The 25913-nt window shown below is 33.0% G+C and overlaps 1 protein-coding gene across 1 annotated transcript in view; it reads right to left on the bottom strand.

Moving 5' to 3' along the window:
• Window positions 1-25913, bottom strand: part of NKCC (sodium potassium chloride cotransporter) — a 96470-nt gene that overhangs the window by 6688 nt on the left and 63869 nt on the right. The window contains exons 3-16 of the mRNA XM_088225088.1: window positions 19781-19855; window positions 18482-18662; window positions 15997-16256; window positions 14856-14964; window positions 13141-13280; window positions 10007-10198; window positions 7430-7661; window positions 6426-6547; window positions 6183-6318; window positions 4886-5097; window positions 3997-4238; window positions 3442-3701; window positions 1957-2257; window positions 290-435 (exon numbers count right to left, since the gene is read on the bottom strand). Of these exons, the coding sequence (XP_088081214.1) occupies window positions 290-435; window positions 1957-2257; window positions 3442-3701; window positions 3997-4238; window positions 4886-5097; window positions 6183-6318; window positions 6426-6547; window positions 7430-7661; window positions 10007-10198; window positions 13141-13280; window positions 14856-14964; window positions 15997-16256; window positions 18482-18662; window positions 19781-19855 (2608 nt within the window). The remainder of the gene's footprint in view (window positions 1-289; window positions 436-1956; window positions 2258-3441; window positions 3702-3996; window positions 4239-4885; window positions 5098-6182; window positions 6319-6425; window positions 6548-7429; window positions 7662-10006; window positions 10199-13140; window positions 13281-14855; window positions 14965-15996; window positions 16257-18481; window positions 18663-19780; window positions 19856-25913) is intronic.

The raw sequence follows: 25913 nt of genomic DNA, 5'->3' as shown, positions 1-25913 counted from the left end.
CTGCGTTTGCTGTTTCACTGCAGTTCCATATGCACCATTTGGTGTGGACGGGTATGATGATCTCTTCGATCGACAGATATTTAAGCAGAGGTGGATAATTGAAGAATTACGGATGTTTAAACATTTATTTATTTATTTAATACTTTACAAGAATAGATTATACCTATATAATTGAATTAACGATGTATTCCTCACTGGGAATATGAATGCTACAGTGCGCAAAATTACCGTCTTTAAAATGTTCTCCATCTCTGCTGTAATATGTTATTATGAAATATCCTGTTCTTACCAACTCTAGCGCCATCCGACTCCCTGAAACCGTTCACCAAACTGTTGAAGAGTTGAGTGGAGGAAGCCTTGGGCTTGTCGGTGATATCTTGCACCATGGTCAGGCTAGAATAGTCAATTCGGAACTTCGATAGCAAGTTCGCCATGCTGAAATCAAAATTTAAACAATTAATTTCTTCATCTTAAATTAGATATTACTGGCATAAAATCTCAATTATCCAATCATCATTATTACATTATAAGCACCTGATGTTGTATAGGGTATTGGATTGATACACAAAATGCATAGAATCTCCATCATTAAATAACAATTTATAAAACATATGTTCGTCCACTCCTGGAGTATGCCTACCAAATCGGCGGCCTGATTCTGAGTCTGTGCTATCGCAAGTTAAAGCTGAAATTAACAAGGCCACGCTTTATTTCAAACGTAAATTCAAATCAGTATTCTGGGCGGTATTCCAAACGCTCTCGTGGCTGTATTATTTTGTACGAGAAAAACTGTTTTTTCCTGCCACGAGAGCGGTTCAGAATAGCGCCCCTGTTAACACGAGCGTGCGTGTTAAATTATTGCGAACTTAGAATCAGGCCGCTGAAGTCCCTATTTTGAAAAAGACATTGGAGAAAGTCCAGAGGTCAACTAAAATGATAGTTTCTATTAGAAATAAATTATACGAGGACCACTTAAGTGAGCTCGGGTTTAGTTCACTGGAAGATCGGAGGCAGCGTGGTGACTTGATTAAAACAGTCAAAATCTTAACTGAGCAATATAATGTACCCAAGTTGAAATCAATATTCACTATGAATGAAAACCGCCATCTCAGAGGTCATTCATTGAAACTAAACACTGCCTCCTTTTCATCCAACCCCAGGAGGAACTTCCTGACAAACCGAGTTGTGGGGAAATGGAATGGCCTTCTCGAGAAAGTGATTGGTGCTAGTTCAGTTAATGTTAACTAGATGCACACAGCAATGTATAATGTTTAATAAGCATGTACTTGTACACTTGACATACACGCATCAGCTTAATAGCTGCTAGTGTATCATTCATAATAATAACAAATCTGCTATGTGAAGATAAGATGATCAGTCAGCTAATTAAATTTAATTAATTAAATAAAATTATGCTACAAAATGCTAAAAATTAAAAGAGAAAGCAACAGCATTTTCATAGTGACTAATAGTAACCGATCCTTTTGATAAACTGTACATAATTTATTTTTTTCTCATGTATGCCTTGAATATATTTTTGTATGTACATATTGATTGATGCATTATTGACAGAATCAAGAAAGGGGTGCTGCGTTGGTTTGGACATGTAGAGCGAATGGACAGCGAAATAACGGCTAAAAGGATCTACGATGCAAATGTTGATGGATGCAGAAAACGAGGAAGACCGAGAAAGACATGCCACGATCAAGTCCATCAAATACTTGAAGATGGACATGTCAAAAGTAGGAATAATCGGCGTGCGTGCATGAGAAGATGTATGAATGTAGAGGAAGCGAGGTCTGTATGCCAAGATTGATTGTTATGGCGTTCTATCCTCTCTGCCTACCCCTACGGAGAAACGGCGTGATGGTTTGTTATTGTAATGTACATAAATAAATTGAAATTGAAAATAAAAATAAAATCATCATTAGAACTCTAAATATATTTTGATCTTACTTTCTTTCTTCAAGTTCCATTTCGTGTTTCCTGTTGGTCAGAGCAAATATCCTCAGCTTGCAGCCGGCCCAGTGGCTTCTGGTAGACAGAATGTAAGGCAGGAGAATGGTTAGTCCACCATCATCGTACAGCCACCAGACGTCGATAATTCCTTTGCTCGGTTTCTTCTGGAAGACGGTCATCCTGCTGAGGACATCCTTGGAGAGTTGAATGCCGTTTCTGGTCTGGTAAATAATCTGTTTCTGAAGAGCTTTCTTCTTCGGTTTCAATTCGTTTAGTATAGTGTGCTTTGGAATTTTAGCTGCAAATGGAAGAATATATATTTTCTTTTATTTGGGGCTAAAATAACACTCAATTTAACAATATTTTGACTATGTACGAAAGTTTGTAGACAAATAGTAGATTTTGATTAAATAACTGGTCTAAGAAGAGTACAAATTAAAAGTGTTTTCAAGCAGTTACTAATACTCGGATGAAATATATTGGAAAAATCTCATCCGTGAAATGAGAAGATTAATTGTATTGCATGATAAAGAAAGTGTATTGCTTGAGCAAAGAACATTGCTTTAAAAAAAAACTTCACCAAAAAGTCAACAGATGTCATCTACGAGAGAGTATAAATAATGTGAAAGCACACCTGATTTTAATAAATATATAAATAAATTTGATATACTACAATAGAGGTAAAGAACTTATATAAAAGGGTTATGACCTGTCATTGGCTGGTTAAGGTGGCCACTTTACACACTGTGTAACATTCACCATTCTGCCTATGTTTGAATATCGATATTCCTTCAATTCTTTCATCTGTTCATCTTTGTGAAGTTAAAGAGCTGAAACCTTTATTGACGATTATTACAAATTATTTTACCTACATATTACTAGGCAACGCCTGAAAATATTTAAAAAAAAATACTCCAATTAAATCTGCGAATGTTACACCACTTACATCAGCCAATGACAGGTCATAAGCCTTGTAAATGCCTAGACTTCTATATTACCTTCTTTAAAATGTTCTACATCTCTGTTGTGATATACTAATATTAGTAACTCCCAAGGGAGATAAATCCAGTTGTCTACAAAAATTTGGATACTCAAAATATTGTAGACATAAAATTTCTAAAAATTGTGGTGATGTAAAAATCACATGGTGAATGTTACACAGTGTGTAAAGTGATAACTTAAATGGGCCTAAGCTAAGTTGGCAATAAGTTATTTCCTTCGTCTATTTTGAGATATTGGTAATTGCAATAATTTAAACTTCTTTCTGTCAGTTACTGTGATTGATCGATCACAAATAAATTTCTTGTTTTTTTTAAAAGTTGATCTCGTTCAGTATAATGTGTTATGTGAAAACAGAAATTGCAAAGTAACTCTCTTCGGTTGACGCTTTAGACCTCAGGTGAAATATTTGGAGCGATAGTGCGCCATCTATCTACTGACAATGAATTACAGGTAATGTATCAAAATAGTCGGTCAGCTTACGATTGGGAAGACTGTTGGAATTAGAGCTCGGTAATGTGGTCTCGTTCTGCGCCATGTGCATGATATCCAGGTTGGAGTCGGCGTGCATCATCTGTCCACCATTAACCATGATCCTGTGCTGTATGGTGAGGTCTCCGCTGGACGCCCCGCTGGTCAGCGCATTTCCGGGAGTGCCGGGCTCGTCCTCCGTTATGTTGGAGAAGTCCAGACCCCCGGGTAGGCGTAGAATGGTGACGGCCATCCGATTGTCAAAGGCGTTACTGGAAGAGTTGGATAATGGAACATTATATAAACCTGATCACAAACAATTAAAAAATTCAGTTTAAACAGCCTTTAAAATCAACATTTCACTACCACCCTGCCAGGAATTAAACCCAGGACCTCAAGAATGGTAAGCCAACCACTTTACAATAGGGTGGACTTATTTCCTAATTCAGGATTTTTACCTGAGAGTAAAAAGAACATTATATTAAGCACATTCACATTTAAGTCTTGCCAATTGACACGGCTTGGCGGTGATCGTTTTTAAAAAACATATTAGTAAATGATAGTTACTGCAGGACATTGAAGTAGGAGTTGAGGTCCTCCCAGGGGCAAGTCCTCCAGTCCTGCTTGAAGCCCATGAGCAAGACATTGGGGGCGAGCTTCCCTACCCCGGCCGCCTGCACCAGCGCTCGAGCCCCCTCCTCCAGCCCGAAGCCGTCCACGCGAGTGATGAACGCCTTGATCTTCCGTGCTCGCAGCCACTCGTACCCGCTCTTGTCCGACATCGCTTTCTTGCGATGCGAGATTTTAACCTGAATTGAAAATTGAGATATTTATTGCCAAGTGTTTACAAGATCTTGGATATATATATATGTAAATCTTCAAAGTGGACAACGATATCTTACAAATTGTATGAAACTGAGACACAAAAATAAATGCAACTGTTTGTAAAATAATTCAGAGCTTTAAAATTATCATCATTCCCTTTCTAATAATGGTCCATAGGGCAATGCTTAGGTATACCAACCACAGAGTATCTCGATCATTTTTGTTACATGAAGGTAAGGTGATCGGTCTTACGCTTCAGGTGCCAGTCAAGGGACAATTTAATTTTCTAGCATAAAACACCTTTTAAAAAAAAATATTTCTGGCCAACCATGTCAGAAAACGAAACCTGAGATCTCATGGTACAGAATAAAAGGAAATAAAATAAATCTATATAAGAATGCATACATACATGCTTATTTTATGCATTAAAATAATACTCAAAGTGAACTCAAAAAAACATTAAGGGATCGTACATTATTTTGAGAAGCTATCCAAAAATTTCTAGACCAAACGTGGATTTGATTATCTATCGAATAATTTTTATTTTCATACAAAAGTATGGATGCTCAATCAGGGGCATAATGCTGAATGTTTTGTAACTTCTTCCTCCACCTCTTTATACTGTCTTTACCGGCGATATGTCACCGCAGAGCAGCAGGGAATTGTTCTTGGTGATGAGGGAAGCCAGATCCATGAGGGGAGGTCTGGTCTGCGGGTTGCCAGCTAGCACCAGGATCTGCGGCCGGTAGTTCTTCACGTGCTCGTCAGTGTTGGTCATACGGAAGGCAGAGGTCAGCGCCGTCTTGTATGTCTGGGCTTGGGTAGATGAGCCCCAGTTCACATCTGGAAACAATTCACAGTTACAGCATCATTATATAAGTTCTCAAATATTTTATCATACATCCACGCCTTTTTTACATAAATGTATTATTAAGGGCGCTAAATTGGCAAACAAGGTGTACTGTAGGGGTAACAACTGGCATAAAATGTTTAAATAAATATAACGCTTTTTTCCTTCACTCTTCTCATATAATTTTACGGAAGTGCAAAGTTACGTAGCGAATGGAGAAGTTCGTTTTTACTGGAAATTGGATATAAAAAAATGTTTTCTTTGTCTTTGTAAAAATTAGACTGTTGAACTGTACAATGAGGTATTTTGAAACGAACTACTTTGAACAATCAACCAATGATAGAACCTGTGACGTCACACGCGGAGTAATTTCAAAACACAAAACCTTGAAAAATCATAGCGCTGATAATACGATACATGAAAAAATAATAAATAAATTGTGGCTTAGTTTTTTTAAACAAAATTATTTTTCAAAAATATTTACATTATAGTCTTAAATTAAAGTCCTGCTGAGTTGTATATATACAACTCGTCAGCAGATTCTTATAAATTGATTTGATTATTCATACTTAACCTACATTAATAATAATTTTACTTGAAAAACATGACATATTATACCATGTTTTTTTACATTATCAAAAATTTTAAACTATCACTAATACAATATTTTATTTTCGATTAACCATAATTTGAGCATAAGTCTCACTTCTGTATTTAACTCAGTATTTTTAATATCAAATATTTTAGGTATACTATATTGCAGTGTCCTTTTGCCATATTTATTGCAATATTCTAGGAACAGCTAGGAAGGCCATATTAGTAAACATGGTTTTGAAATCATGTACCAACTTGTGTTTATACTCGGAAATCGACGCATGCTGACAAATTAAGTTGTAGTCTATTAACAAACAAAATAAAAAGCACCGAAGTTCTTCATACTCCACCTTCATAGCCACCATTATTCGTAATACAAATTCCATAGAACCCACTTTACATGACTTTAGGATAGATACTTTTAATTTAAAAACATAAATAAACATTCTTCAACAAAATCAAGAGAGTATTCACATAAACTGACCTGGTTTCCTGTAAACGACGATGAGATAGAGAGCGAAGATTATGATGAACGTGATGAGGGAAGTTGTCCAGTCTATCAGGAACATTATGGTCACACACATGATGAATCCAATAAGGCTGAGCCATACATTGTAGTACTATAAAAATGAATACATTTCATAGTACATCAAACAAAATAGACACTTAAAGACGGTTCATTTATTTAAAGGACGAGTTGCATGAAAACCAATATTTTAAACCTTACCCTAAATGTCGGTCTCCAGCCCAAAGGTTTAATAAGGGCAGCGTGGAAGGTACAGAAGTTGATAAGAGCATACGAAGCCAGGTAGAAGTTGGATATCAGCGGAGCAATCAAGTTTAATTCGGCTGGAACAAAATAACAATTGTATGGAGTATTGAAAACAATATTAGATATCCCCTCTCCGCAATCAAAGATGTTTCTACAGCGAATTTGTTTAAATCATGTCCGAGGAATCATTTCTTCTCTTTCTTTAACTCTTTTCTTCTGCTTTTATTCCCCTTTTCCTATTGAAGACTAACAACTAATAACGATGACAAGTAATTTATTTAGGAATATTAATATTTTTAAATTAAAAAAAAAATATTAGCCTTCTTATAAGTAATGTGGCCATTTTTAATGAGTTGTAAATAACTCAATATTAGAAAATGGAAATCAAGTTGGGGTAGAGTGGGGTTCGAACCTCGGACCTCTGATACGTGGTCCCGTGGCAACACTAGGTCCGGGACCACATCCCAATTCAAATATTAATTTCGCAATTAATTAGTTAATTATTCAAATAATACACATATTGCTAGTTAGTTAGCAGCTATTTTATTTAGCATTTTTTCACATATGTTTTGAAGTTAAAAAATAAACATCAACTATTATTTTATTGATTGGTTGTAAGAAATTGCTTTTTGACAATAAGCCCACCAATCTGTGAATAATCTTTCACAAAAAGTAACATAAATATATATTTTTAAATATACCAGCTGTTAAAAAAATATTTTTAAATATGTATATATTATATATATGGGCAAAAATTCCTGGGTACCCTTTTCAGCCGCACGTTACAGTTTTAAATTTGTATGCATAGTGAATAAAAACTAAAACAAATTAAAACAGCCAATGTCAAATTGTGTCTTAAGCCCTGTAAATTCCTAAACTTCGATATTAACTTTTCAAATGTGTTTCCTATCTCCCTCCTGTAATATATACGAATATGTAAATTATTTTAGGTTATTTACCTATCAATAAGAAAACAACGGCAACAAAGAACGTCAACACATATCCTCTGTACGGTTCTCCCGCCTTTCCATATCCCTTGGAGAAGAATATCAGCCCCGGGTAGATTCTATCGATGCCCAGAGCCTGGATAAGTCTCGGCACAGACAGGAGGTTAGTGAGGGCTGTACTCAGTGTGGCAGCAAAACACCCGGCGTAGATAAACGGGCCCCAGCCAGACATCAGTTGCATAACCTAACAAAACGTAAAAGGAAATGTATTCATTATTTTAACAGTATAAAAATATCAGTACATGAACTATACTATTTAATAAGAATTAACTGCCAGGAATTTTTTCTATAATAGAATTACCGAATAATGGGGGGCTGAAGCCCGCATTCGAAGGATCTATCAACCAGGGGCCCCCGTTACAGTTTTTATAAAATTTGAATACATTAAATTCAAATACGTGTTTGTTATAAAACACCATAAAATGATATATTTTACATATGTTTTTATTATAAACATACTTCTTCTTCCTCATTTTTTCATGGCCTTTTCACATCTCAACACGGGTGTTCTGGCCAGTGTTGAGTATTTTTGTTTTTTTTTTTACATATTTACACATGTGTTAGTAATATAATATATACAAGTTAGTATGTCAATTTTTAATATAATATATACAAATAATAATAAAACATATTTACAGCTCTACACCATTTATAACTAGATATTTACATAGGATTTTAAATACACGTTTATTGGGTGGGGATAGGAGAGTTAGAATATGAATAGGGAATGGGATATTAATATCAGAGAGGTCGGATAGGAAATCAGGATAACAATCATTTATGGGGCATCCAAAAAAAATATGGTTTAAATCTTCCTTATCTAGCTGACATTCGCAAATGGCAGAGTCCCGGACATGGATTCTAAACAGGTGAGAACCATTGCAGCAGTGCCCAATGCGCATTCTGCATATGTAGGATGTCTCAAACTTGTTCAGAATCACTTTGGAAAACCAAGGCTTTTCTGTTACATTTGGTTTCAGTTGGAAAAGATGTCTACCCTTGGCTTGGGAGGAGGCTACCCAATATTCTTGGCATGTGCGAAGTTGCTTCTCCTTCGTCATAACAAGGAGATCACCTAGTGGTAGTAAATTACTAAAGGCAGGATCCCCAGAGTGGACCGCCTCCTTTGCTAACGCGTCCACTTTTTCGTTCCCGGGAATATCACAATGGCTAGGGATCCAATTATAAACATACAAATAATACTCCAATTCATATGATTATTATTATATTATACTTAAATTTGTTTTAATTAAATTAGTTTATTCCCATAACCATATAAAATCATGATTAACAACCTCCGCTTGCACCTGGTATAACATAAGAATTTGTTTAGTCTCCCACCAGCCGGACGATGTCGGTCATGACGAAACCCAGTTATTGGTTTTCGTCATGACCATAAACCATAAACACAATTAAAATGCAGTTCCACCAAGAAATGTCAGTAGAAAAAAACAATTTATTAAAATAAAAAATCTTAAGTAACATTAATTAAATAATTACCTCAAACAATGAAGTTTGTTAGTGATAATTCTTGGTGGAAGATCAGTGTAGTTTATTATAGAAGTAAATTATAAGAGATGGTACTTAAATCCACCAATTCAAAAAACAAGGGACATTTTTTTTTTCTTGTCCGCTTTGAAACAGGTCAGTGGTGGAGCGAATCAATCAACCCCAGTAAATAAAAAATATTATTAATATTTTATTATTCCTTATAGGCAGGCAGCTTTCGCTGGTGCGCTTATATCTCGTGTACTGCTTTTTGTCTGCGTTCATCTTTCTTAAAAAAAGCATCCAAACGGTTTTTGAGCTGGCTGAATGGAATGAAGCGGACAACTAGACTTGGCAATTTATTCCAGTTTGAAACAACCCTCCTGGAAAGGAAGTTTTTCTTGTGATTGAGGGGGAATTGGAGACGGTAGAGTTTCCAGTCATGATCCCCTAAATTTGTGTTGGGATTTAATTGATACATCTCGTGCAGGGGGCAGTCATTATATTAATTAAGTATCTTATAAGATATATCTTATAATCTTATAAGATTCTGTCAATTCTATCCTCTCTTCTGTCGTTCTTCAAATGATGTAAGTCCTAGTGGTTTTAATCTACCGTATCCTTTCGAGTAGTTTGGGGGTTTTGATGGCACGCTGGACTTTTTCCAGTAGTTCAATGTCTGTAGTGAAGTAGGGACTTCATACTTGATATTCATACTACAATAAAGGTCTTGTATATTATAAGAAATACCTCTGGAGTAATATTTTGGAATGCCTTTTTAACCAAACAAATGATTGAAAATTGTGAAAGTTTGCCTACCACATAACATGACTTAAGTCTCCTTGGCGGTGCCTACATACAAGGGAAAATTGCTCGTTGCCCGAAGGAACTCTTTGTAATCAGGTAGCTTTTAAACCTTTGTGCCTAATCCAGAAGCACATTAATATGTACTTCATCAGATTGAGGAAAAGAGGGGTGAATTTTTCACTGATTCAGATTAAAAATTAGGAGTTATATTTGGTTTAAAGAAAATCCACTCACTGAATAGCTGTTATGTAGGCCGAAATCGCAGTTGGGTGCGCAGTTAGAAATGGTTCCGTTGATGAGGTCCGTGATGTTTCCCGAAGCGTCTCTCAGGGCGGCTCCACCAGCAAACAGGACAAACACGGCGTAGCTGAACATGGAGATCAGTAGAGCTAGGAGTGTTCCTTTGGGGATAGAAGAAGCGGGATCCTAAAAGCAGAAACTCAATTATTATTTATTTTTTTTGGCAATTCATCCTATGAAGGATGATTTCTGCCATCCACATAAATAATTGAATGTAGACTGGGATTTTCAATGTACAATTAACATTATGTACAAAAGGATAAGTAAAAATAGCAGCCTCCTAAAAGTTCACACCACTGTCACTCAGAAATCTTCCTATGTGATGAATCACTTCGGGGGTAAGTGAGGATAGGAGAGAAGCGACATTTATGGGAAAATTTATGTTTGTAAATTTTAAATAATTCTTATATCCTTCAGTTATTGGGCAGCCAAAAAGTATGTGGTCGGTGTTTTCTTTATCAAATTTGAAATGCATCCGAATAAAACACCGGATTTGAATACTACTTTTGTTAATATAGAAATATAATTTATGGCTCTTTTTGCCTTAATAAGACAACATTTTGTTTGGATTAATCAAGATTAACATATTACAACAGAGGTGGAAAACATTTCAAATAAGGTTTCAGCTCTTTAACTTCACAAAACTCAACAAATGCAATAGTTAAAGAATTATGATATATGTTCAAACAAAGGTGATGGGTAAATGTTACACAGTTATTTAAGCTTACCAATAAAAGGTCATAAGCCCTAGTGTGAATGCCCAGACTTCCATTTCCCTTCTCGAAAAATTCTCCATCTCTGTTGTGATACGATAAAAAAGTTTAGTTTAGATAAATTGGTGGCCTCCGTGGTGTAGTGGTAGACGCTTGCCTCATGCACGGAAGGTTCCGGGTTAGACACCCGGTAAGAACACAAAAATTAAAAAGCGATTTTTCTCGAGCCTAGGAGTTCTGTGCAGTAATTCACTACTGTAATTGGGTCTCCTGGCCTGTTGTGGTGCAAAAAAATAATCCTAAGTAAACAAAACAAACAAACCATCGCGCCGTTTCCCCATAATGGTAGAGGATGGAACGCCATATCACTCTGTTTTTGCATTAAAATATTTTTTCCTGCACACGCGTCGATTATTCCCGCTTTTGACATGTCTGTCTGGTTGGATTTGGTCATGTCGTGTCTCTCTCGGTCTTCCTCGTTTTCTGTTTTTAACTGTTCTTTCGCTGTCCATTTGCTCTACATGTCAAAAGCGATACAGAACTCCTTTGATTTAATCGATAATGTTCGTTTCAGCCTTACATAATGCACGGATCTCAACATTTTAAAACGAAAATAAGTCAAGATTTTGATATAGGTACTCAAATATTGTTGGCAAACATATTTTTTACATATGATTTTTTGTGTTGTGTATGTAAAGTACGGATACACTGGATTGTTTATTGATTTTAATCATGAATAGATAATATTGCATTAAGATAAGCGTAAATAAGTCAAATATTAGTAATTTAGATTAGAAATGAACTATAAAATATGGCAAATATTTATTGAATACCAACTTGAATGGGTTTTATTGGAAAATCAGTCATGTTGCAAGTTAATTGAAACATAATCAGATTATCGAAATTGTATAAAATACTGAATGAAAGATATATCGGAAATATGTGAAATGATAAGAATCTAAATACGAACATTATTGATGAATGATACTTATACAATATTTCTTTAAAAAAAAAAATATTGAAAGAGTTGACCTAGTTTTAAAACACTTTCATGGCTAAAAAATTTAAGAGTTACATTATACCTATATATTGTTTTTGCTAAATATGATTAAAAAATATACACATTTGTAGGGTTCATAGTCCGTAATATCATCATATTTTTACTTTTTTAGAATTAAATTATTTTTCCCCTCTCCTCCTGCATTCATAATAAATTAGTGTGAAATCTGTAATTGGTCTTACTTTTTTAATTGTTCTTTTGTACCTTGTATTAATATAAAGACTGTATGATAAGTAAATAATCGATGACACACACGTGCTAAAATATTTCACCTGAAATAGTGCGATGACCGAAGAAAGCAATGTCATCATTTTCTGTAGAATCCAATCTCACATTTAATGCAAAAACATTTTCTTTATAAGAAATATTACCGCGCAGAAAGTCGAAATATTTAAGAGCTTTGTTTGTTATAAAGCCGCTTAAATCAAATTGCGTTGTTCAAAGAAAATAAAATCATAATTTAAAATATTTTTCTTAAATGCCCCGTTGTACTTTTATATTTGTTAAGTGCATATTGTTTCCAGTTCATTACACAACACTCTAAAAATAATAATTAGACAAAAGTACATCTTACAGTTTTATCACTAAAATACAAGTACAAAGAAATGTTAGTATTACATCATACAAAAAATATAAATGTGCATATGCGATAAGACATAATGAGGAAGTACAGTGGTTTTTTAAAAAATTTAAATTTGTTAATAGACTGTTAAACTAAGTCAAATTTTTTATTTTTTATTTTTATGTATCGTATTATTGGCGCTACGATTTTTCAAAGTTTTGTATTTCTGAAATAACTTCGCGTGTAACGTCAGAGGTTCATTTCCGCTTATTCTCATTCAGTTCTTCCCATTGGTCCAGAAGCGACAAGCATACCGGAAATCTTCCAAAGCTCTCAGATCATAGGTTGATTCACATGAACCAGTGACGTCATTTAAAGTAGTGCGTTTTTATCAAAATATTTTTTATTATTTTTTCTGTACATTTTCAAGAAACTTTGTTTTACAATTTAATGCTCTAATTTTTACCCCGCGTAAGAAAACATTTTTTGTATCCAATTTCCCGCAGGGCTGAAGATCCTCATTAGAATGCCCTAGTAGGCCAAATACAAAAATAAAATATCTCTAGAAATCTGCTCATAAAAGGTCTAAACAAGAGGTTTCACTGTATAACGAAAAACATGTTTTTTGTAAAGTGAAACATATGGAACCGTATGGCTGTTTTGTCCATGAGAAATAATAAAATTTCTTATTTCATATGAAATAAATTAAAACATAATAGTTTAATTTTCTTACTTTTAAATCACCGGAAATGTTAGCACCAGCTTGGATTCCAGTGACCGAAGGGAAGAAAATGGCGAAAACGGAGAAGAAGTCCTGGTTCACCTTTTCACTGTAACGGTAATCAGGCTTCCAGTTTTCTTTGAAAACTTCCACTGAAAAATAATTATAATAATATAGATGTCATTCATAAACAATGAGCCAGCCATTAATATTTAAAGCACTAACTTTGTGGTTATTCATTATAACAAAATAAATATAAAACATCTTTGTTACTAACCACTTATTTTTAATTATTTTTTTACTGACTAGTTTCAAAGCTACGCAAGCTTCTTTGTCAAGGTATACTTATGATATACTTACTTAACTAATGAGTTTTATCCTATTTTATTTTTACAGTGATTACTAAATATTATATTTCATAATAAATAACCAAATAAACAACATTTTCTTTCTACATCTGACTTCACACTTCCCATCATTAAAAGAACAACATAACAAAAAGACTTGACTTGTTAGCTCCATATGTATCGATGTAATATTTAGTAATCACTGTTAAAATAAAATAGGATATAATTCATTAGTAAATTATACCTGGATAAAGAAGCTTGTGTAGCTTTGAAACCAGTCGGTAGAAAAAAAAGTGTTTTTTTTAAATTTTATTTAATATGTGATATATTTTCTCAACTAACTTTGTATTTATTTATTTTTTATTTATTTATTTATTCACACTCTTTATCAAAATACAATTCCATATTCACTTTGCCCAGCTAACAAGGGTACATACCCCGTTCCAAGCTAGGCAATTACATTTTAATATATTATAATAGTTAACAAATTAAAATAGAGCACAGACAAATAAAATATAAAGTTATTCGGATACACATTTTGATTCATATACATACAGACATACACATATATACACACATATATATACACATATATACACATGTACATACACACACACGTACATACACCCATGCGCATACACATACATACATTCATAAAAACATAGACAATTTATTTATGCGAAACTTCATGGTTGTCATCTATAAATATTTTTTTAAAAAATTATTCCTTTTTTTTAATATTTTATTTTTGACATCCAGTAAGGTTCTCCAATCCGTGGCATGCATCAAATTTTCTGACTCCCTACGACCAATGTCATGAAAGAGCGAGGTCAACACCTTCCGTAACTTGACAACACTCCCGTTAAAACCGAAGTTGCTTTATATTTATTTTATGAACCTATTATTTTTAAAAATTTTAGGTTCATAAAATAAATATTTTAATCGGGTTGTGGTCCTGTGGCTAGTGTCTCGGACTCACGGTCCAAAGGTCCGCGGTTCGAATCCCACTCTACCCCAACTCGATTCCATTTTCTAATAGTGAGTTATTTACAACTCGTTGAAAATGGCCCTCAAAATTAAATATTTGGGTAAATCATAAGAACGCAAATATTTCTTTTTTTAAAAAAAAAAAAAAAAAATCATATCAAAGTATTGAATTGAGAAAGGGGAATATTAAGGAACTCATTAAGGGAATATTGTGATATTTATATTTTTTCACAGTAATTAAACAAATTAATAAAGGAAAATATTTTGATAAATATTTGTTGGCTTGACATTTTTATGGGAGTCGAAAGTAGTAAAAAAGCAATATTTTCATGTTATATTTGCAAGAAAAAAAGTCATTGAACAGTTTTTTTTTTAATAGGAGGAAAAACTTACAATCAAACCCATAAAATCCTTCGGATTTTGCTTCATCACTTGTGGGCCCTATGGCTGTTCCTATGATGAAATCAAGGATAGCTCCCACAATTATAGCAATCAAGAAGTTCTGAAATTATAGAAAAATTATGTGATCGTTACAAACAACATTAATAATTTGTATTTAAATTTATTTTAACAGAGAGGGAAAACATTTTTGAGAAGGGAATATGGAAGTCTAAGCATTTACAGGGCTTATGACCTGTCATTGGCTGGTTTAAGTGGCCACTTTACACACATGAGTAACATTCACCATTCTGCCCATGTTTGAACATCCACAATTCCTCAACTTCTGCTAAAAAGCCTGTCCCCATTCTCCGCATGGCCGGAGAAGACTGAGAGACCCGCGTTTGTTAGTTGACTTCTCTCACTACCATTCCCAACCGGGCACGCTCCGAAATACAGTCATGTAAAAAAAAAATACTTGCATTACTTTCCGGACACATCAGGTATATGCATAAAAAACCTGAAGTTTAACTTAGCCATACTTGGCACTTCATGGACTTATAACATTCTTATGCGATAGTTTTCTTGAGAAAAAATAAATGCATATTCACTTTTTTGCTTCAAGCCACATATGGTTCTGTATGCGGTAAAAGGTTAATCTTATTATTTATTTTTTATTTAAATTATGCAGGAATCACGCCAATATAATAGGTTTATATGAGATTATTTTATGGATTAAAAAAATTAACAAAAAACTTTAATTGGCTCTTCTGTAAAGTTGCAACGTATAGAAAAGTAATTTTTGCTTATCCATCGTTGATATTTTTATGTGTGCTCTAATAATAACATTTTATATACATTTAATTTATAAATTGTTTAACACATTATGTCTTAACCTTAAGTTTGAATTTTTATCTTATTTTCTCCATAAATGTTTTTCCACATAATACAATATTTTTAATTGGTATTTAAAAAAAAAATATGGGTTCACGCATATGATTTTATACTTGTCTAATGTTCGTATTCTGTTGTTCATCCAAATAAAAATATATTTTTCAAATATATATTATTTTTGTATTGTTTGTAAGGTTGTTAAAGATACATCTTTACTAACAAGTATTGTATTTTTATAAATAAAAATGAATAAATAAATTACTTGAGCTTTGCTTTCCCATTCCATTCCGACAGCGCAAATCAGGATCATGACGAGGAGAGCGATGATGCCGATGATTCTGACATCATTGTTGGCTCCGTCAATGATTTTCATGCCATTGTTCTTCAGCAGATCATTCAGCGAGTTGCAGAACCCTATAGTGTTCATACTGGCCGCCACAGCATTGGCAAAGGCGAACACAATCCCCACAGATGCACCGAACTCCGGGCCCAGGGAACGAGAGATTATGTAATAAATACCACCTGCAAATATTATAATTCATAATATTATCGTAAAATAAATAAAACAACTTTGTTTTTAACCACAAATTTTTATTTTTCACCGACCGGTTTCAAAGCAAACAAGCTTCTTTGTCAAGGTTTACGTAACTTATTTTAATTGTAATTAGTTATGTAATTAGTTACGTAAAACTTGACAAAGAAGCTGGTTTGCTTTGAAACCGGTCGGTGAAAAATAAAAATTAGTGGTTAAAAACAAAGTGGTTTTATTTATTTTACTATAATGAATAACCACAAAGTTAGTGCTTCAAATATAAACTTTATACATAATATTATCAATAAAACTTGAGTTTGTCTGAATTTTTTTAGATAAGGACTAGATTTACCTTGTGGAGTTGTTAAGATTTATATATTATGTTATAACAGATATGAAAAACATTTTAGAGAAGGGAATATGGAAATCTAGGCATTTACAGGTCATTGGGTGGTTTAAATTGCCAATTTACACACTGTATAACATTCGCCGTTCTGCCTATATGTGAACATTCACCATTTTAAAAGTATAAAAATCGAAAAATATTTTCAGGCCTTGCCTAGTATGTGGGTGAAATAATTCAGCCAGATGAATCTCTCCCGCGTCAATAAAGGTTTCAGGTCTTTAACTTCACAAAAATCAACAGATGGACGAACTGAAGGAATATGAATGTTCAAACATAGGCAGAATGGTGAATGTTACACAGTATGTAAAGTGGTCACTTAAACCAGTCAATGGCAGGTCATAAATGCCTAGACTTCTTTGAAATAATCTCCATCTCTTTTGTAATATATTAATCATAATTTTACTTTTTTTTTTTTTGGAAATTTAAAACATTAAATACAATTAAGATACATTTATTACAAATTTATTTCATATTGACGTTGTAAAGGAAAAAGTTATCAAGCGATATGTAGCAACTTTACAGAAGAGCCTATTAAAGTTTTGTTAGTTAATATAAAACTCTCATACATACGTATTATTTTGACGTGATTCCTAAACAATTCAAATAAAACATTGAAATATGAGATTCTTTACTAATAAAAAAAAAAAAACTTCAGTTGGCTCTATTGTAAAGTTGCTACATGTCTCTTTGTAACTTTTTCCTTTCCAGCGTAAATATAGAAGATGTTTCATATTTATATTTTTGTAATTCCTTTATTAGTTTCTATAGCGTTCATTGAAGAACTGTTACATATAAGTTTTATGAATAAAATAACAACGAATCAAACGGCGCCAAAAATAAACAAATTTTATTTTTAAATTTATGCCTTTTGTTTCATTGTGTATTTTGTTTCCAACTTATTTTAATGAACTCGTAAGGTACGATAAAAACACCTAATTTTGGGCGTTTTGAAGTGACTTTTACTTATAATAATAAAAATAAGTCTATAGTTTTATTCCACTTTTATTTATAAATTTTAACCAGTGACCGAGTTTCGTCGTGACCGACATCGTCAGACTGGTGGGAGACTAATCAAATGTCTATGTTATAAACAAATGCAAGCAGGGGTTGTAAATCATGATTTTATACAACACACGTTCATTCCCCATTATTGTATCCATTAAAATACAAACAATGAAACTAATCAATAAGAATTAACTGCCGGGAATTTTGCTTTCAGAGAATCACTTAATTACCTCGGGCCCGGGGGACATAGCTGTCGATGGAACTACCAACCAGCGGCCCCTGTGATGGTTTTGATTAAATTTAAATACATATAATTCATATACATTTTCATTATAAAACTTCATAAAATACATAAAATTTACACCAGTTTTTATTATACATACATTAAAACAAAAATTTTATTCATATAATTGTTATTACCTTATACTTAAATGATTTTAATTTAAACTCTTTTATTTCCATAATTATACAAAATCATGATTTACAACCCCGGTTGCATTTGTATATAACATAAAAAATTGTTTAGTCTCCTACCAGTCTGACAATGTCTGAAACCTGGTCTCTGGTAAAAATTTATAAATAAAAGTGGAATAAAACTATATACGTATTTTTATTATTATAATTAAAAATGCAGTTCTACCAAGAAATATCAATGGAAAAACTCAAGACCTAACTTGTTTAAATAAGTTGCAGTTTCAGCCGAAATTAGAACAGAAGCCGAAATTCGGTTTCAATTTCTGCTGAAATTTGTTTCCGTCGGTCACTATCCGATTGCATCAAATGATCATACTCAAAAGAACGAACCTCCCTTCACCTCTCCGTTTGTGCTGATGGCAGAGAGCGACAACGTGGTGATAACGCAGACGCATGCGGATATGCCGATGATGAGCAGTGTGTGGCTGATCCCGGACTGGGCCACCACCCAGGACAGCCGGAGGAACAGCATCACTCCCCAGATATTCAGCAGACATGGTATCAGCACACCCTGATCAAAAATGTTACCATATTTAGAAAACAATCTAGAGTATAAAAAATTCATGTAACATTCATAGAGGAAGATAGGAAAAATGTGTTTTGAGCGGGTAACTCACAAATGCTGTTTTTGAAGTTATCTAGTTGAAATAATTACCCTACAATATTTAAGAAAATAACTATATTATTTGTGTTTAAGTTACATTATCTATTCTTAGTACATATTTATGATTATCTGTACTAATATCTATCTAATAGTGATTGTTTAATTCATGTATTTAGTTCTGATGGTCACCGGTTCACTTCTTTTGCTGCAATTGAAAATTGCCTTCTAACTTGGATCGCCTCAAAGGCGAGATGGAATTCGAAAACTGCCTGAGAGGTGGGAAAAGGTAGTAGCCAGCGATGGACAATACTTTGATTATCTGTTCATTCATATTGATCTGAAATAAATGCATTTTTGACCGCAAAAAATGGATTTAACTAATTTTTACTCCGAATAATGTTTTTTAATATTGGTCTATAACTTCATACTTATAATTTATTATTATTACTTATTTATTATTTAGTAGAGAAACATGAACCATTTATTTAAAAAGGTCTTTTTACACTAGAATATATCATAGTCCCTGGACTGGCACCTGAAAACATATATGAGAAGGAAATATGGAAGTCTAGGCATTTACAGGGCTTATGACCCGTCATTGGCTGGTTTAAGTGGCCACTTTACACTGTGTAACATTCACCATTCTGTCTGTTTAAACATCCACATTTCCTCAACTCTTCCATCTGTTGACTTCTGTGAAGTAAAAGAGCTGAAACCTTTGTCGTGTGGGTGAGATTTATCTGGCTGAACCAATGACAAGCCACAAGCCCCGTAAATGCCTAGACTTCCATATTCCCTTATCAAAAATGTTTTCCCTTTCTGCTGCAACAAATTTAGATTTTTAACTTATGTATATATATATATATATATATATATATATATATATGTTTCGATTTTGGCCAAAACTAGAACAGAAGCCGAAATTCAGTTTCGGCGGGAATTCTTGTTTTGGTCGGTCACTAGAAATAAATATTATGTGTATTTAAATTTATAAAATAGTTTGAAAATAAATATTATATACGTACTTGAATCCATCCTAATTTAATTCCTATGTGTTCTTGTACTTCTGGAGGTAATTTAGAATCATCAAGGTTTTCATCCTGAAAAAGAATATAAAAAACATAGAATTAAGAAAAGTCCAGAAGGAGCGTAGAATTATATTTGAATACATCGGACTGTGTCCAATAATTCCCCCACTATGCCCTACTTTCACCGCGCGCATTCGTGAGGTCGCAGAGTAATGTTGCTTGATGGGAAAAAAATAATCATAACACAAATGTAAGGTAAAAAAAAAGCAATCTGTTAATTTCTCTAAAATTTTATTGTGCATGCGGAAATATTGATTGACACAACAGAGTAAATAAGTAAAAGGTCATTTAATAAGAGGAATTGAATTAATGAGCTTTGAACTTAAAATATAAAAAAAAAATATTTTACACAAAACTGATATTTTTATAATGTCGGTCAAATGTCCACCATAGAGCTGTTTAATCGGAGGTCCAATTTTCATTAGTTCTCTCATTAGATGAGCAAAGTAGGGTAAACAAATTTACTACCCTAGCAACACTAACGAAATGTTCATTTTGTTTTCTTCGACAATCTTGACAGATGGAAAAATAATTCAATTTTTAAGTATTGTATTCGCTACTTACACATTCATTTGCTAATTACGCATGAAATGTGATCCCATCTTGTTTCTTTAAGATCCTAGCAGTATATCTACACTTTAAAAGGACACAACACGGCATAGTTGAATTCAAATCAGGAGTTGCGTACTGAGCGACGTCTACAAAGAAACTAATGGGTCAAAACGTAAAACTACTCATTTATGAGTAGTTTAGTGGCGTTCTGTTTGATGCTCGTATGCGGTTTCTTGACTATTCTTAATTCTATGATAAAAAAGCTTTTACTCTCTTCACACATTTTAATTACGTAAAACTCAGAGTTATTTTGTAAAAATCGTGCTAATAAATGTATCGTCGTTGTAAGTAAATATAAATTAGATTGATTTGCACAATTTAAAATTACTATTTACTCAGGTTTGACATAATTTTGACAACTAGAAAATTAAGTTTACTAACACAAACTTACAAACTGAAGCGGGAAATTTCGTTAAAATTTTAAACTCCGGCCGTTGGCAAACTTAAATGTTAGGTACATAACGACATCATAAATAAAATAAAGTGAAATGCCGTCAATCTTAATGCGTCGTGTAAATATTATTGAAATTTTCGAGTTTCATTCTTAATTTAGCTCTGCGACGGTAAATTAAAACCTCACGACTTTCAAATCGCGATTTTAACGATCCTGAAAATTTACGCAAATATGGCGTCACTGATAACCGATGACACACATACCAGCTGGTACCGCAGTAATCTGCTTCAGACCGCTTGGCGCCTGCGCACATCCGTCACACGTCACACTTGCCATTGTTTTGCCGTAAATTTCCATCGGCTTGCCGATTACAATTACTTGCGATTGGTTACGATTATTAATTTTTCAAAGGTGCTATCTTCAAATACTTTGCCATTAGCCATTACGATTCTTTACGGTTTCCGGAAAATAACATCAGCCAGTAATATTATGGAAATTGGTTTAAATCATAACATAGTATTCACGTTTCTGTTCGATAGGTACCTTCCAACTTAAATTATATTCGTTTTCTTTTGTTTGAGTCCCCAAAATATATACGGATTACCGATATTTTAAAATTGATATAAATACGAGCTCGCATTTTGAATCCCATTGAAAATATAATTGCTAGATTCTTGAATGTTTCTTATTAGAATATGGTTTATATTAGTGACTATTATCGATAACTCATAATGTGGGCATTTAGGTATCTGGGCCCCGATTACAATGGGAACTTAACATAGTTATATTCGACTATCTATAAAGGAAAACCGATATTTGTGTACGGAAATGAGAATATTTGCATGAACATTTAAAGTATCTTTGTCGGAATGTTTAGAAGAAAAATTTGTATGCATATTCTGCTTTTCATACAGAAAACTTAATTTTACTTTGTCGATAAAATATCGTAGACTGTCTATAAAGTAACATTTAAATTTATGTCCGAAAATGTGCATATTTGTATGAAAATTTCAAGTATCTTCGTCGGTAACCTAAAATTGAACATGTTTACAAAAAAATATGTGCACATTTTGCTTTTCATACAGAAAACTTCATTTTACGTTGTAGGTAAAATTAAAGATAAATGTGTAATCGGGACCCCTATTTAGTTAGCTATTCTGTTACTAGGAAAACGAGTTCAAATGTCATTAGGAGTTTATAGTTAACACAAAAGTTGTTTGGTTAAGTAAGGAAATCGTTTTTACAAGCCCAGAGGGCTCTTTTTACAAATAAACAAGAATGACAAAGTATGTAGTTTATAGTAAATAAAAATAGGTAGGTACAGATGGAAAAGGAAAAACGAATAAAATAACTTGAGCTAAAGTTTACTAAATTTACTAAACAGAAAGCAGAATACAAACGTATTTTAGTAGAAAAGAATGCCACAAAAATATTGGGGAAGTTCAACCCCACGGGCAATTGGATGTAAAAAATGTGTTCTCACGCACGGTAAAAATTATAACCTTAAATTATATGGCGAAATTGAACGAGAAACTACTTTGCTACGTCACTAGTTATTTCAAATCAATCAATGATAAGAGAGTTGTGATAGATTTCCGGCTAACAGTAAGTTAACTGATCATCAAGAAGATGGTGAAGATAACTTGAGACGTCAGACGCGAAGTAATTTCAAAAATTCAAAATTTATAGCGCTGATAATACGATACATAAAAATTTCAAAAAAATATTTAAGGCTTATTTTAATAGTCTATTAATTTGAGTTTTCTGATTGCATGAAGGAGAAAATAATTTGACTAGTTTTAAAGTAAGGAAGCATTTTCATATCTATGGGTAGTTCGTGGTTACATTGACAAATATTTTTGTTGGTACCTATTTTGCATATTTTTTTTCTTTATTGCGTGCGGCTTTTCCAGTGTCTCTTGATAAAAATCTTTTCCCATTATATGTATTCGTATTTTCGCGAATTTTTATTTAATGTTGTAAGTATATTTTCAAAAAAAATTACGTAGTACAACTAATACTTTATATTGCAATTAAGATTTGTATAGATGTATCTATACTAAAGAATATAGATGAATAAATTATAATTTGCGTATTTAATACTTCATGAAAACGTGACTATGGTGTGGTGTGTGGCATGTGCCCCGGGCTCCAGTAACCAGCCGTTGTCATATGAAAATGTACAACCTGTAATTGGAAGGGTGAATCATCGGTGGCAGAGCGATGGGGGACCTTAATGCCTATCGATTTAACTCCCATGAATATTTCGCGATAGTCAGTCGTTTAGGAGTTATTCGGATTTTTAAGTAATTTGAAAAAAAAACGATTTTAGGCTGGATGTCCCAAGACCGCTTGACTCTAAAATACCGATTTATTTGGAAAAACGTCTCGTTAAGTACATGTTATTGTTATTGATAATCGTTCTACTGAATACACTCTACAATACACTTAAACAATGTTTTTATCTGTCTCATAGATTCCAAGAAATATAACCACAAACATAACCCTGTGCTGTGTTCGGAACTATTATAGTCGGTGCAGCGAGTCACCGCCGCCGTTGTGGAGACGCCATTTTGCTCTAAAGACGTTACATCTTGCTGTCATTGTCAGTCCGCCATACGATTCTTTAGTCAAACAATCACTTTGTTCGTAATAATACGTATTGTTATTAATATTAATAATAATGATGTTAAAACATTACAGTCAAATATCGATAGATTAGGTAAATGGTGTTTATTAAATCGACTATATCTGCATGTGAACAAGTGCTATCACATGTCTTTCAGTCGCATACGCTGTCCAATAGTATCTACCTATTATATAAATAATACTGTAATATCACCGGTCGAATCAATCAAAGATCTTGGCGTCATATTTGATAGAAAACTATCTATTTCACAGCACTGTGAATTCTTGGGTTTATCATAAGAAATACGAAACATTTTAACAACTTCAATTCAATTAAATTATTGTATTACTCACTGGTGAGGTATCAGTTAGAATATGCATCTCAAATCTGGTCACCTATTTGCAATGTAAATATAGATAACTTAGAGAGAGTACAGAGAAAGTTCCTACGTTAACTATAAGATGGGTCTACTCCTTTCTGAGATATCGTATGATTTGTTACTAGAAAAATTGCATATATCCTCGCTTTCAACTAGACGCATAGTAGCTGATGTCACACTACACAATATTGTGAAAAATGTTATAGATTGCCCATGATTGCTAAATGAAATAAACGTTAGGATTCTATTTAAGACCACCAGACTTAGATGTACTTTCCACACAAAATCATTTCAAACCAATTATGCTCAGTTCTCTCCGTTAGTGCGATTACATATAAATACCAATAAATTAGTGATCTTTTTGATATATTTAATACTTCCCCTGCGTTAATCAAATAAAAAATACGTCAAGTAAAATATAATAAGTTATTAAAAACTATGTTTAAATTAGTCATAATATACGTTCATTATTTTATACGTATACAGTATTATGTCTGTACTCTTTTATTTGATTATTAATTAAATCTGTGTCTGAGTGTCTGATGACAAACTATTATTGAAAAGTTTATCGGGACAAAATATATTTTAATACTTTGTTTTCTTTATAATGTATTAATATTGTAATAATGTGTATATTTTATTGAATAAAGACTCTATGAATGAAAGTCACTCTTTTGCTACTTAATTATTATATTGAAGAAATAACCTTTCTATATTTATATATATACATATGTGCGTGCATTTTTTATTTATTTATTTTCGGTTTTATTCTTTTAGATATTAAGTTACACTTTGTAAAAAGTAAATAGCGTACTTTTAAATAACTTCTATTGTATTTTTTAAAACATGTTTTTATTACCTTACTTTTTAAACCTATGTATAACTGCTACCTCTTATTGTTTACAAACTTAATTATGTAATATATATAAGCAAAATTGTATTATAAAAGCTCTATGGGCGTTTAATGTATAAAAAAATTAAAATATTCAGTACATAATGATATTGTATAAAATATGTATTCTACAGTATATGAAAATCCAGAACGTGGCTCTCGTTAACAGCATGTATGCCCACCCCTGATCTACGCTGTTATTAATTTTAATCGAATCTTAATAAAAAAAACTATTTAAAAGGAGTAGGTACCTGTAAGCGTCAGTGGCGCAAATTTTCCCATTTCCCGCATATTATAAACTGTATTTAATTCTGATTTATTTAAGTGTTTGGCAACGGGCCAACGTCTTTTCCGCCTTTTCATCTTCGCATAGTCCATTAACTTAACTGATGTTCATTCGCTGTAGTACCTATTTTAACAAATCTACAGATAGCAAAATCCCATTCCAAAGATCCATGTAGGTGTGTAAAAAATCACGCATTTCTGGGCTATGATATATTTTTAAGAGGATACGCGATGCTAGAAAAATTTGATGAATAGGTATCCTCTTTCATAGTAGTAGCCGCTCGACTGTGGAATAATCTACCCACTAATATTTGAGACGCCCTTTTCTTTATTTACATTTAAGTGAAGATTGAAATGTCACTATCTAAATATTTAAATTGTTCCTTTATCTTTCTTCTTTCCTTCCCATCCCCTCTCCTCTCTTCAAAGTATAGTGTTAATTTTTTTAAATATATATTTATTATTGTTAATCTTTGCTTTTAATTTTTGTATAAAATTGTAAGATTCAATATGTCCATGTATTTATAATTTTCTCAAACTGAACGGTTTGGGTAGGTAGGAAGAAATTGCCTTAAGGCAATATGCCCGCCCTTATATGTAGATTTATTGTATATGTATATAAAGTGTCAAATAAATAAATATCTGAACATTGTTTTTCGGTTACTCTCTCGTAAACGCCTTATCGTTACTGTAAAAAAAGACAACTGCACGTCGGCGTCGGACTGATTACGCCTAGCTAAAATCGACAAAATCGACGTTTCGTTTTCTCATTTTCCGCACCCCAAAACTGCATCGATTTTGATTTTATTTTTGAGAAAGAGTGTCAGAATGAAATTTTCTGTGTTGGTATTTTTTCAGTTATTCAAAATGAATTATCAT

The sequence above is a fragment of the Micrasema longulum genome, unplaced genomic scaffold (genome assembly GCF_059751315.1).
Source record: "Micrasema longulum isolate JH-2025_06_02 unplaced genomic scaffold, ASM5975131v1 h1tg000330l, whole genome shotgun sequence".
NCBI lineage: Eukaryota > Metazoa > Arthropoda > Insecta > Trichoptera > Brachycentridae > Micrasema > Micrasema longulum.
Note: the sequence above shows the minus strand (reverse complement) of the source record. Positions and strands in the feature narration are given on the sequence as shown.